The following is a 14,815-nucleotide window of genomic DNA, read 5'->3' on the forward strand; positions in this document are numbered from 1 at the left end:
TGGAGTGTAGAGTGTGTGTGATTGATGCTTTCTGCATAGCGAACGTAATACAAATGGGCTTCGTCTGTAGTTCTAATGCATCCACATCATCTAAAATTGCTCCCAAAGCGTTGCTGAAACATGGCCTCCTGCTTCAGGTCCTCGTCCTGAAATGGATAAAAAAAAATGATAAAATCCTCTGGCTGGAGGCGAGGCCAGGGACGGGGAGAGAACGCGGTAAATCAGCCTCGTCTAAGCTTTTTATTATGTGCTTAATACGACCTCCAAAGCAGAACATCATGCATAATGGATTATTTCATAATACTGTTTTGATAATTATCTGTCTCGGCCTCTTTAACTTGACAGTTCACAGCGTAACCCGTAACATGGCTTCTCTGATATTCGATACTCTTAATAATGTTTCTGTGCGATAATTGAAATTATACTGCGGTGCTGCTGAATGCTGAAATCTGATTGGTCAGAAGATGATTAATTCTCTTTAACGGTTTATATTAAAACTAACTGTGCTCGCAACTTTGTTCACGTGGAATACCCAAAAACAAGCCAAATCACAAACTGAAAATGGTACTTAAAATCCGTATTTTCAAGCCAAGGCAACCTGTGGCTCCGGAGCTGCATGTGGCTCCTTCATCCCTCTGCTGCGGCTTCCTGTTGTTTCGGAAAATAAAGTAAATAAAAAGAAAGGTTTTTTTATGTAATTCTAAATTTGGAGATTATGGGAATCTTGTAACGTTAGAATAACCGCTGACTGCGCGCTTCAGTACACGCGATAAAAGCATGATGTCGTAGAGAAGGAGACAGTGTTTTTAGTTTGCTATGGAGAACTTAGTTTGGCTTTTTATTTCATAAATAGAAGGAGGCCTTAAATAGAGTATTTTACTTGAAAGACCCTTCAATTAAGAGTTCAAAATATTTTTGTTGCATGCGGAAATAAAATTTAGTTTTCTCTGTAGCAATTCATTAAATTTCATAAATGCAACACACTTTTTTTTTTTTAAATAAACATGTAGCATAAAGGTAAAAAAAACGTTTTGTGCTCCCGGTGTTTTCTTTTCTGTGGGAAACTTTGAGTGTTTAAGGTTTCCGACCCCTGGAATACAGTAATACAACGAAAATGCTTATGAGAGGACAAAATGTGGAATATTGGGGTGACACTAGTCTTTTCAGAGGTACATGAGAAAATTATAAATGTGTTCATACAGTGTTTATTTCAGGTACTACTTTTGTAATATAGTTAAGTTTTCCCTTTGTATATTTAAGCTTTTGTTTTCAATAAATTGTCATGAACGGGGTGTTGTGGCAGGTGTTGAACGCCATGGGCGGAAGGAGCAGGCATAGAGGCAGAAGGGTGGTGTAACCAAAAAGTCTTTTAATAAGGAGTAAACACAAAGTATAAATAAAGATACAAACAAAGGAACAAACAAACTCAAACAATACTTAACTTGGTGCCAACAGGGGCTCTCTGGCAAGACACAGGCAGGAGGAGACACAAAACACGTCCTGTGGCGAGACACAGGCAGGGGGACAAACACATAACAGGACACAAACGAGGCGTGGAGCTGAAACTGGACACTAGAGAGGCAGGGGGACAAACACATAACAGGACACAAACGAGGCGTGGAGCTGAAACTGGACACTAGAGAGAACGGGAGACACTAGAGAGAACGGGAGACACTAGAGAGAACGGGAGACACTAGAGAGAACGGGAGACACTAGAGAGAACGGGAGACACTAGAGAGAACGGGAGACACTAGAGAGAACGGGAGACACTAGAGAGAACGGGAGACACTAGAGAGAACGGGAGACACTAGAGAGAACGGGAGACACTAGAGAGAACGGGAGACACTAGAGAGAACGGGAGACACTAGAGAGAACGGGAGACACTAGAGAGAACGGGAGACACTAGAGAGAACGGGAGACACATAAACTAGAGACCAAGAGAGGGACGGGACGAGGGCTAAAGACATGGCAATCAGCTAGGCATGGCTTTTAGCTAAACATGGTTAAGCTAAGCTTAACCATGGCAGTTAGCTACACATACACCTAGCTAAGCATGTCTTTAGCCCCAACATGCACTAAGCTATACTTACCTAATAGCTTAAACACACTAGGGAATAGGGGCACAGAAACACAGACAAAGGATACCCAGTGGCTAGGCGAGGCAGCCCTCCATGACTAAGCGAGGCGGCACTCACAAGCTAGTCGTTACTCCAAAGCCAGGAGGGACAGCACTCTAAAACTAGGCACACTGGGACACTAGGGGGAGAGGAAACACAGGATAGCTAGAGACACAGAGGGGCTATGGCTAAAAGCATGCTAGTACTGTAACTGTACTATAACTCAACATAAAATTTAGCTAATCATGCTCCTAGCCACACACACACCTAACTACTTACCTGCTCTAGCTAACCACAAGAACACAGGAGGACAGGACTGAATCAGCTCCACAAACACAGACACACAAAACATACACAGAGACATTGCCAATAAGAGAGCCCAAGTCAACACAACTAAAATCAAAGTACAAACTAAACATATAACATAACAAAACAAAAAGCCCACACAAATGACAGCGGTGTTACCAAAAATGCTCGACCCAGTTTCCCAGTCTAAACAGCTATTTATAGATTGGTTGATGGCTACCTCGGTTCAGGTGTGCACTGCATCACCTGACCGAGGTGCCTGCTGGGAAACTGAGTCAGCCAACAAAAACTACAAAATAAAAACAGTGACCTCTAGTGGAGGACCCTTACATAAATAAGTCCTACCAGTCAGTTTTGACCAGGAACACAAAATTTGTTATTTTGTGCCACAGTTTAAAAAATTTACCTTGTTTCAAAAAAGGGTCGTTGGTAAATATTTATTGAAATACTGTGTATTAAATGTTACAATAGGTTTGTTATAATCAAAATAATATCTATATAATGTTATTTTCCATAAAACAATAAGTGGTATGAGCTCAGGTTCATGAGGCCTGCAGGACATACAGAGCAAATATAAGTTCAAAACTTGTAAGGTTTACAAGAACTCAAGTTGATAAAAAGATCTAGTACAACATTACCATATATAACCTAAAAATTAATAAATAAATAACATAACAGGAGAATATATGCATGGCTGTAAATAAAGAAATTTCGTTGTATTACTAAAGAAATATATAGTACAAGACAGACCAGTTTTTTTTTTATGTAAACAAAAAACCTAATGTACGCTCCTGGGATTTGTATAAAAATAGAAAGACGCGAGTGTGACAAAATTACCAGAAAAACTCATATTCTCCAGCAAGCTCAGTAAAACCTAACAACTATTTTCTTATAAAATTGCACAAATCTGTATCTAAAGTAAAATATCTAAACTGAGCGATCGGAGGAGAAGGGCCTGACCAGTCAGGAAGGTGACCAAGAACCTGATGATCACTCACCAGAACTGGCACTTGGCACCAGCACCAGTGTAGTAGATATTAGTCAGAGCTCCAGAGGTCCTCTGTGGAGAGAGGAGAACCTTCCAGAAGGACAACCATCTCTGCATCAATCCACCAATCAGGCCTATATGGTAGAGACGTCCAGACGGAAGCCACTCCTTAGTAAAAGACATATGGCAGCCCGTCTGGAGTTTGCCAAAAGGCACGTGAAGGACTCTCAGACCATAAGAAACAAAATTCTCTGGTCTGATAAGACTCTCTGGCCACTCTACCATATAGGCCTAATTGGTGTATTGCTGCAGAGATGGTTGTCCTTTGGAAGGTTTTCCTCTCTCCACAGAGGACCTCAGGTTCTTGGTCACCTCCCTGACCAAGGCCCTTTCCCCCCGATCGCTTAGCTTAGAAGCCCGGCCAGCTCTAGGAAGAGTCCTGGTGGTTTCGAACTTCTTTCACTTATGGATGATGGAGGCCACTGTGCTCATTGGACCTTCAAAGCAGCAGAAAATTTCCTGTAACCTTCCCCAGATTTGTGCCTCAAGACAATCTTGTTTAGGAAGTCTACAGACAATTCATTTGACTTAATGCTTTGTTTGTGCTCTGACATGAACCGTCAACTGTGGGACCTTATATAGACAGGTGTGTGCCTTTCCAAATCATGCCTAATCAACTGAATTTACCACAGGTGGACTCCATTTAAGCTGCAGAAACATCTCAAGGATGATCAATGGAAACAGGATGCGCCTGAACTCAATGTTGTGCTTCATGGCAAAGGCTGTGAATACTTATGTACATGTGCTTTCTCTATTTTTATCTTTTTAATCTCAAGTAAACTTTTTTTCATGTTGTCATTATGGGGTGTTGTGTGTAGAAAAAATGAATTTAATTTATTTTAGAATAAGGCTGTGACATGACATAAAATGTGGAAAAAGTGATGCGCTGTGAATACTTTCCGAATGCACTGTATGTGCCGTGTCACGTCCCCTGCGCTGACAGCTCGTCTCTACGAGGCTGTTTACAAATGAAGGTTGGACAATAAATATTGTGACACACGTCTAAACACAGCTTTGTTTGTGTGACTCAAACAAATCCTCGCGGTGTCCGTTTCCCAAAACTCATGCTCGATGTCAAGTGGAATTTAATAGGCCACTCGAGCCATGGGAAATGATTGAGGGCCAGAAGCAACGATTTAAAAAAAGGAGCAATTGTAAATGCAGAATATAGAATTATTCAAATAAACAATGCTTTAAAAATACGCACACACGCTCTTGTGTAATTGTGAAATTGTTCTGTGTGGAAACAAAATAACCACAGAGAGGCTGAAATTATCTCTCTGTAAGCTTAAAGATCAGTTTAAAATACTAAGGGTGTAAAGCTTTAACCAAAAACAAACTAATACACATTAGGATACGAAAGCAGGAGATCCTGCGTGATTAGTGATTGCTGACGGCAGGTGACAGAATGAACGTTTGATGAGGAGGGACGGACTTACCGAGCCAATGGAGCAGTTTTCTGACTCCTGATGGACATCGTAGAGGACGACGTCTTTAATCAACACCGCGATGGCTTTGAGGATGAAGGCCACAAAGAGGTGGATGTGAATGTAATTCCTCGTGCAGTGGAGTTTCCTGGGGAAATAAATCTTATTTGCTTTAATCACATTAATTTCACTGCTGTCGAATTTCATGGTGCATTTATTACAGATGAAAAAATATTAAAAGAAAAAAAATTAAAACATGCTTGCTGAGAAAAAAAGAACAAGATCTAAAAACAAACCAGTTCCATTTATCTTAAATTGTATTTCTAAAATAATTATAATAATTAATTATACAGTCCTGCTTACAATTATTGGCACCCCTGGTTAAGATGTGTTCTTAGCCTTCTCATAAATTCATTTTTGTATTTAAACAATATAAATCCATAATGCAAAAAAAAAGAAACTTCAACCTTTAATTGAAGTACAACTATTCAATGGAAAAAATCAGACAGTAAGAAATATATTTATATTTTTTACATGAAATCATGTGTGCCATAATTATTGACACCCCTGATGTAAATACTTCATACAACCCCATGACAGCAGTTAATCTCCTCCTATAACATTGGAGAATACAGATAGAGGCATCTTTGAGTGTTCCTTTTTGCACAATTTTTCTGGATGATTCAGGGTCCTGGGTCCTCTCTTTTGCACTCTCTTCTCCAGAGGTTTTCAATTGGGGTGAGGTCCGGCGGTCTGTGGTGGCCATGAGAGGAGCTTGATTTTGTGTCTGTGTCTGTTGAACCATTTTTGTGGTGATTTTGCCATGTTTTGGGTCATTATCTTGCTGAAAGACTTAGTGACGACCCATTTTCAGCTTTCTGACATCAGGTTTTGATTTAAAATGTCCTGGTTTTTCAGAGACTTCATGATGCCATGCACCCTAACAAATTCCCCAGGGCCTTTGGAAGAGAAACAGGCCCACAGTAACACAGATCCTCCACCATACTTCACAGTGGTTATGGCATACTTTTCCGCATACTTATCTTTTGTTTTTTACGCCAGACCCAGACAGTGTTAGTTGCCAAAAAGCTCCCAGTCTCATCTGACCAAAGCACACAGTCCCAGTCGAAGTCCCAGTCGAAGTCCCAGTCGAGGTCCCAACAAAGTCCAGACATTCATGTTTGTGATTGTGGGTGAAAAAAGGCTTTTTCTTTGCATGTCTCCCGAACATCTTGTTGGCATGTAGTGGCTGTTATAGAGACTTTCTGACCCCACTCCTAGATGCAGTTCTCTAACAGTGAGGTTTAGTGATCTTTTTACTTTCACTCTTACCTTCGTCCTCACTGGAAATGGTGGTAAGATTAAATCGGGTCCTCGTCCAGCTTTGTTGTCGCTGTTCCAGTTGTTATAAACTTCTTAATGATTCCTCTGACTGTATATATGGGCAAGTGGCTGTTCTCTTGTAGCTTTTGCCTGACTTATGAAAGTTGAAGGTCGACACACATCTGCCTTACTTGAATGGGGTGTTCTCTTGTCTTCCCTATGTTAAAGAGTGGATAGGAGAAGTAGGCCTCTGTGTCACGTCATAGTTATCCCACAGAAAAACAAAATTATTAATCATAAGTTTCTAGATGCTCAGATCAACTTTTAAAAAAATGGCTTAAATGCTCCATTTACAATTATTTCATTGGAATTGTTAGGGGTGCCAATAATTGTGGATCAGGTTATTTAAAAATAAAAATAATAATAATTGATTTTTTTAATTTACTTTAGTTAAAGGTAATATTTTTCTACAATGTTCAGAGTGAGATTATGCTTCTGCAATAATTTTTTTTTAATTAGAAGCCTAAGAACACATCTTAACCAGGGGTGCCAATAATATTAAGCAGGACTGTATATTACAGCAAATACAATCCATCACAGTCATAAAACTTTACCAAACCACATCATGAAATTTAATTAAACAGGCTATTTTTGAAATGATTATTATTATCGGTTCAAACGTGTGTTTTTTATTCCCCAGCTTGCTCCGAAAAAAACAAACAAAAACAGCCCAAAATACAAACAGGTTCTCAATCGATATAATCGACTTTAAAATCATACAGAAATACTTCAGCGCTACAGTATCATGAGTTCTCTCCTGAGTATTTCATGATATAAAATTCACAGTGAGGATAAAAATCCTAATAAATCATACGCCACGTTCTCGCCTGTCACCGTGCGCTCAGACTTCAGTCGTGTCTTTAGGTTTGCAGTGATAATGTTTGATCTATCTGAGCTGAAAGATTTAACTTGAAGGGAAACAAATAGCTGTTTGATTGATCACATGCCAATAAATATGAACGTTATGTTGTGACAGCCATGATTTAATCTTTATGACAGTCAGCAGTGTTTACACTCACGAGTTAGAGTACATGCTGACATTTCAAACAATCCCAGCTCGAGCCAAATTCGTGGTCATGCCGAAAAGAATAATGGAGGTTGGATAATAGAGATTACGGTGGGTTTTAATAACATGACAGCTTATGATAAAGCAAAAAAGGTGAGCCAAATGTCCGACTGCATGATGTTTATACTAAAAGTGTTGATATTCTAAGCTGGCTGACTTGAGTGTACAAAATACAGAAAATCTCTTTATTTATCTGAAAAACATCTGGCAGTTTGCTTACACAGGTTTTTTTTTTCTCTGCCTGAATGATACTGAGAATACTGTTTTTATGGACACAGCACGACATGGTTGTTCACTTAAGACCTGACGTTCTGCCAAAGCAAGCCGAAGCACTGCACAACTCTACACTAACAAATCGAATCATTATGAAATTGAGGGTCATTATAAAATGTTACATAAAACCAAAAGACATAAAACAGATTCAACAAAAAAAAAGTAAAGTAATTTAGACAGATTAACTTGACCTACACATTTGTCACTGTTTTTATTTCTGAACAGATCAAAAATGAAAGCCAGCTTCTTACTCTATAAAAGCCAAAACAGAGTGATGAAACATTCTCCTAATATAACAAACTTACAGTGATCAGCAACCCTAGAGTGCAAATTAAGCACTGGCATCTTGATTAGATTTTATAATGTGCAGTATAAAAAGATTAGCTTGGCTCAGATGAAGCAGCATATTACAGCTGGATCATCATCTTCCTTCTTCTTCGTTTCCTATTTGGTCTTTACCATGCCAAGAGTATGGTTTTCACCTTCCAAAGGTTTTAAAACCACAGACTGATATGTTTGTTCTCCTGCAGAAATCTCAAGTGTATTCTCAAGTATTCCTAAATCATTTTTCTACATGTGCGATAAAGCCACTTTCCAAAGCAAAAAAACAACATCTGCTTGTATAACCCGTGCCATATCTATCTGAACTCTTTAATTATCAGCCCACCTTTGAGTTTGTCTGAGGTATTTTGTGGCGAGCATTTGTTCAGAGAAAGATAGAGGAAAAAACAACAACATCCAATCCTGCAGGGAATAAAAAAGCACAAATTACGCCGCCCCTTTCCCATTTGAAACAAATGCTGTCCAAATAAGCCTTATGAGACTTACACAAACTCCTTTTGAACTCCAGACCCGTTCACTCTGATCACTAGAGTGCACCTGACCGACCGACCGACCGACTGACCGACTGAAAACCAATTACTGGTCTGGAGCGCTAGGCTGTTCAGAGTCTGTGTATAGTGTACAATGAGCAAGGCTTATATTTATAGCTCTGAAATATCAGTGGGGTTCTTCATTACAGAACTTTCTGTGACCTTCCAGCTCCAAATGAAAAAAGGGCAGGTATGAATCATCCTGCAAACACATTCTCCAGACTGAACTGTGTGCAGAAAGGTATGAAACAAGTCTGGTACTGTGTGCTATATCGGGTTTGTATCGCCGTGTGTTAACAGCGTAATTACGTCTCTGTTGATTTTTATTCGTTTGTAATGGAATTGATTAATTAAAGAAAGGCTGGTTACTTCCATGTAGTGATCACTAAAGTATCCATCTATATTAAGCAAAGCTTTGGAGTTTAAAGAGTTTGCATTTTTAAATAAAATTTAACAGTACCAGTCAAAGTTTGGATTTCCCCTACAATCTAGAGCAATACTGGAGGTTTCAAAACAGTAAAATAACACATATGGCATTGGGAAATTAAGTAACAACACCACCACCAACAACAACAACAACAATGAGTTTCCATGAAGACCATCCCAGCTCTAATGAAGACCTTTTCAGGAAAGCATGACCCAAACTTACCAAAGGAGAAGTTCAACCTCAGAAATCACCAATTAAACAAACAGCATCTCAGATTAAAGCCATTATTAAGGATTTACAGATCGTAAATCGATTCATCTCAATATCAACTGTTTAAAAGAAATAATTGCATATCTTAGACGCCCTTCAGCATTGTTTTACAGTGTAGAATGGAAAGACCATTGAATTGGAAGGTGTGTCCAAACTTTTGACAGGTTCTGCCTGTTGACTGACCATAGAAAATTGTGTCAGTAGATGATCGATAATTATCCTATTTGTATAATAATTTACTCTCTGTACTGTATTGTAGTAGTGCGTATTTGGTTTATATATTATATTTATATATACTTTCATATATTTTAGATTCATTACACACAACTGAAGTAGTTCAAGCCTTTTAATTATTTTAATATTGATGATTTTGGCATACAGCTCATGAAAACCCCAAATTCCTATCTCAAAAAATTAGCATATCATGAAAAGGTTTTCTAAACGAGCTAATTAACCTAATCATCTGAATCAACTAATTAACTCTAAACACCTGCAAAAGATTCCTGAGGCTTTTAAAAACTCCCAGCCTGGTTCATTACTCAAAACCGCAATCATGGGTAAGACTGCCGACCTGACTGCTGTCCCTCATTGACACCCTCAAGCAAGAGGGTAAGACACAGAAAGAAATTTCTGAACGAATAGGCTGTTCCCAGAGTGCTGTATCAAGGCACCTCAGTGGGAAGTCTGTTGGAAGGAAAAAGTGTGGCAGAAAACGCTGCACAACGAGAAGAGGTGACCGGACCCTGAGGAAGATTGTGGAGAAGGACCGATTCCAGACCTTGGGGGACCTATTCTGAAGTGTACTTCACAGGATTACACTACTCCCTGTACACTACTTCGAAGTGTACTTCACAGGATGCTCCCTACTCCATGTACACTATTCCGAAGTGTACTTCACAGGATGCTCCCTACTCCGTGTACACTATTCCAAAGTGTACTTCACAGGATGCTCCCTACTCCGTGTACACTATTCCGAAGTGTACTTCACAGGATGCTCCCTACTCCATGTGCAGGGAATGTCGGTGAAACTTTCCTCGACAGAATTCCACTATTCGAAACACTCTGCAGTGCTGATGTCACTTCCTTTGTGCGTTACCGTAGTAACATAAGCACCTCAGATACCTGTTGCCGCTGCTGTGGAAATTTTACACAACTGATTTTTTATTGAAACTAAAATTTATACCATTATAAAACATATTATTAACACTTGTATTACTTGTAACTAAATTATTTGATTAATTTACGAGATGTACAGAGATTTATTTATTTATTTTATTCTTTAATTTATTTATTATGATATTCTTAATTCTTGATTAAATTAACATTTATTCTACAATTTATTATATAACTATTCTGGTTTATTAATATTATGTCGTTCTCGATAACTTCAGCGAGTCGCAGTGACTGATGGGAAATTTTTCATTCCTATTTTTGGTGAAGTGAAGACCTGTTGTTCAGTTGTTCCCTAAAAAAATCCTATTTGGATTTGACCTAAATGTATTGCAGAAATTAGTTAAATAAAACCCCCCTTATCCAAAATTAGGTAATTAAATTACTGTTCAAATCAATAAAGACTGCCTAATTTGTTCTGCCTCCTGATAGTGTCTTTAAAAAGCCTCCGCAATGTTTCTCTGCGAATGAATCGAAGTCAAAACAACGACGCAGCGCTTTGTGTGTTAAACCGGTCTACAGCCGATCACATTTGCAGCTTTGTTGTGGCGTGTAATCTCCTCCGACGCAGCTCTGCCTCAGCTCTGTTGTGTTAAATTACACGACTCAAACCTAATCATCAAAAAACGAGAGCTCGGGATGAGCGTCGTCCTGTGTCTGTGTCTGTGTGGTGTCTAGGTGATGAGCTGCCAGACGCAATAAACAGTGTTTTGCAAATTTAAAATCTTCATCTTCATCGGCTGATAGTTGACACAGTACGGCTGCATTAATTAATGTATCTGGTGTACAGTAACACGACATGATATGGTTGCAGATCCTTTGCGTCATTTTATAGCACAGAGAAACTTTTTCCTTCCAATGTAAAATGTGACAACATTACAAACACTCTCAATCTATCAGGAATTAAGAAGACGTGTGCTGTTAATCTACTAAAATGACCATACTTAGTCAGGGATTATACAGAGTTTATACTTACTTGGGATTATTTCGTGCTTGAAATCGTCAGCTTTGGGAAGTTTTTTTAAATATGCTGCCAACATACTTTTGTTTTATTTGCTCCTTTTCATCCCTGGACAGACTCAGTACGTTTGAGAAGATTGATTATGGAATGTTAATTAGAAATCATTTGAGAAAATGTCTAAAATTTAGTTTGAATGCTTTTAGCTGTAATGACAGCGTTTAGTGTGAAAGTGTAATACAGTGTTCATGTGTGAGAGTGTTGTTGTGAACCAGTCTTTCAGAACTGCTAAGTCCTGAAACATCAGGAAAGGGAAAAAACTCCATAGATGTGATAACCCGGTCATTCAGTACATTTAGGTCGTCAGCTGATTTCATTTTATTGCCACAACATGTTGCTGAGTTTTGACCTGAGTAACTGAAGCAACCTCAGATCATAACACTGCCTCCAGAGACACATTGTACAGTGGACACTATGCATGATCGCTTCATGCGGTTCCCTTCTCACCCTGACACGCCCATCTCTCTGGAATAGGCTCAATCTGGACGCATCAGGTCACATGACCTTTTTCCATCGCTCCAAAGTCCAGTCTTTATCCTCCCTATCAAACTGAGCACTTTTGTCTGATGATTCTCACTAATAAGTGGTTTCCTTAAGGACACACAGCTGTTTAGTGTGTTCTTGTCACACTGTGTGTGTGTGTGTGTGTGTGTGTGTGTGTGTGTGTGTGCGTGTGTGTGTGTGTGTGTGTGTGTGTGTGGAAATGCTCTCACTTTCACTTTCTTAATAAACATACAGTAGCTCTGATTTCTACGGTTCATCTAATATGATGTACCTTCATCAAGCATTTAAGCGATCTCCATTCATCCAGCATATTTCCTCTATGATGGTTTTCATCCTTCCAGGCTTTAATAATCGTGTAGTACAGTTTTTCAGTCCAGTTCCAGTAATTATTTCAATAATGTTATATTTGCTTAATAGAGACCAACACATAAATATACTGTAACTTGACTCTTTTGAAAAGACGACTTTTTTTTTTTTTAAGCTTAAGCAGTGTGTTTGCTTCTGCGACCCCTCACCTGAAGATACACAGTATGATGATGGCTGTCGTCAGAGAGATGAGAGAGACGCTGTGTCCGATGGTGTAGCCAATCTTAACCGACCTGAAGAAATTATCCTTAAAAACACGGAAACACATCATACATTTTTAATTAAACCAAGTGAATATAGTAACATGATTTCATCCACAATTAAACTAAAGACTGCAGTTACATTTAAGCTTCTGACAATCATATATCATCAATATATCAATATCAACTGGGGACGGGAATCACCACCCAGTACCATATTACACATTCATGATACCTCGGTGCAGTTTCTAAAAGTATCACGATTTTAAAAATATACCAATCTGATATTACATTTTCCCCAAATTTAAACCTTAGATTTATTGTATGTAGCCGGTTCCTTATAAAATTCATGTATTAATTTAAACAATACAAACTTCAAATACAAGAGTTTAACATTTAACTTAAAACACATTTTTTTTTACTGAGCAGCGCGGTTTGTTATCCACCATAATTATTACTTCTAATAATCCGTGGGATTATAAGAAATGGTAACGATTTATCTCTCTAAATGCCTCCAAAATCTCAAAACTCAACTTGACAGGACCTCGCAAGACCTCTGTAGGTTTATGTACAGGAAACAGAACTTAGCGGATCTTCTTCTCATGAGTCTTCTGGTCCGAATCGTTTGTTCTTCTGACACGTGCCTCCCATAGACGCTAATAGCATAAAAGAACGAACAATTCGGACCAGAAGATATGAGAGGTGAGCTGCTCATTCTGTTCATCATAATATGCCCTTAGCTGCACTGTAATATTTTCATTACTGGAACTATAGTCAAAATGTAACACTTTTTGTAACTATTTTATTTCCGATCTAAAAAACAAACTGAACAAAAAGACTCAAAAAAATATTTGTTGATTTTAATGAACAAGACTCAAAGAACCGAATCACTAAAATGATTCAAACTATAACGTATGACAAACTTGCGTTAATTGTGTTTTGAGACTGGTACAAGTGTGTGTAACATGGGTTTAAGACTAATTTACTCATAGAGTTTGGAGAAAACGGCAGATCAGAGGCTTTTCACGCGGACAATCTTTGATAATGTAACGCCATAAAAATGCGCTATAGTTGCGCCACTTGGAAGTTTGTGCGCTCGGTACAGAACCGTTTATATCTGAAGCTGATCAGCTAATGACCGGTCATGGCCAATCAAATTAAAAAACAGCTGATTCTCTCACTGGCTGATTGACCAGTTCATCTCTATTATAAACATCAAAAGTTCAAAAGTAAAAATAAAATAAAATAAAATTTAGAGTTAGTGTGGCAATACGTGGATCCGCATACAAAAGAACCATGATTCATAACTAAACACATTTTGTTTTCTCAACCCACCTACTTGTCTGATTCATCCAATCTTGTAGAGATGAATCAGACTTGATGAAATGATTATTCACCAAAGTAACTTGTGTTTTGTAGACAATAAGACAATAACTGCATCACTACTCAGACAGGACCTGGATGCCAGTCGATAAGGTTAGTTCAAATTAGACACTGTTACTTTTGTTGACATAACCGAGTATAAAATTTTTTATTTTATGTTACGCACAGTTACGTCTTCAGTAAAGCTTGGATGGACGTCATTCTGTTTAAAAAAAAAAAAAAAAAAAACTTAGAAAAAAACATCTATATAAAAATAAATCTGTGCATAAGAGCTGGTAATGTTTTTCTCTTTAAATAAGACTGCTGATGTCAAAGGCAGGGTTAGAACACGTTCGTCTTTCATATATATATATATATATATATTAAATAAAAATATCGCCTTTTCCTTCTTCAGGTTTGATCTTCATCCATCATTCAGCATGCATTCCTAGCATTTTTTTCCTTTCCTCCCTCAAGGTTCCTCTTTCCCATCTCAGTAATAAATGTCTAATTATTTCCCCTGTGTGTTAAACTGCTATATGATTCAGTGCTACAGTATGTCTTCTATTGACCGTAATAGTTTTTAAATGACCTCGGGTGTGGGCTGTGATGGGAGGGTTCGCTTGACTGGATGGACACTTATTAAAGACGAAGAAGTGTGAGCTGTTCGAGGACGAAGTCCCCAATTCCCAGACTATACTATAGCACGGAATTTAGATTGGAACAGTGACGGATTTAAATGATTAGCTTTTAAAGGTGGAAGAGGTGGAATCTCCTCTTCTGAATGTCTACGCACTGTTCGAGGAATAAAGACAGACACAGAGTTAGAAGGTGAAAACAATCCCTTGTTCACTATCTGCTATCTGCAAAGTGACCACACCCATCAGGACAGAAATAGTTCGTCATGGTATTGATTTTCTACATATGGTCTAAAAATTTAGAGGGTCATGGGTGAACTTTTTTAACAACTTTGTATTAATTAATTAACTAAAAAAAAGAATTCTCG

The 14,815-nt window shown here is 38.3% G+C and overlaps 1 protein-coding gene across 1 annotated transcript in view; it reads right to left on the reverse strand.

Moving 5' to 3' along the window:
- vipr1b (vasoactive intestinal peptide receptor 1b) overlaps positions 1–14,815 on the reverse strand; it is a 73,827-nt gene that overhangs the window by 14,031 nt on the left and 44,981 nt on the right. The window contains exons 5-6 of the mRNA XM_053487860.1: positions 12,397–12,494; positions 4,911–5,046 (exon numbers count right to left, since the gene is read on the reverse strand). Coding sequence (XP_053343835.1) covers positions 4,911–5,046; positions 12,397–12,494 — 234 coding nt within the window. The remainder of the gene's footprint in view (positions 1–4,910; positions 5,047–12,396; positions 12,495–14,815) is intronic.

The sequence above is a fragment of the Clarias gariepinus genome, chromosome 26 (assembly GCF_024256425.1).
Source record: "Clarias gariepinus isolate MV-2021 ecotype Netherlands chromosome 26, CGAR_prim_01v2, whole genome shotgun sequence".
NCBI classification, from domain to species: Eukaryota; Metazoa; Chordata; class Actinopteri; order Siluriformes; family Clariidae; genus Clarias; species Clarias gariepinus.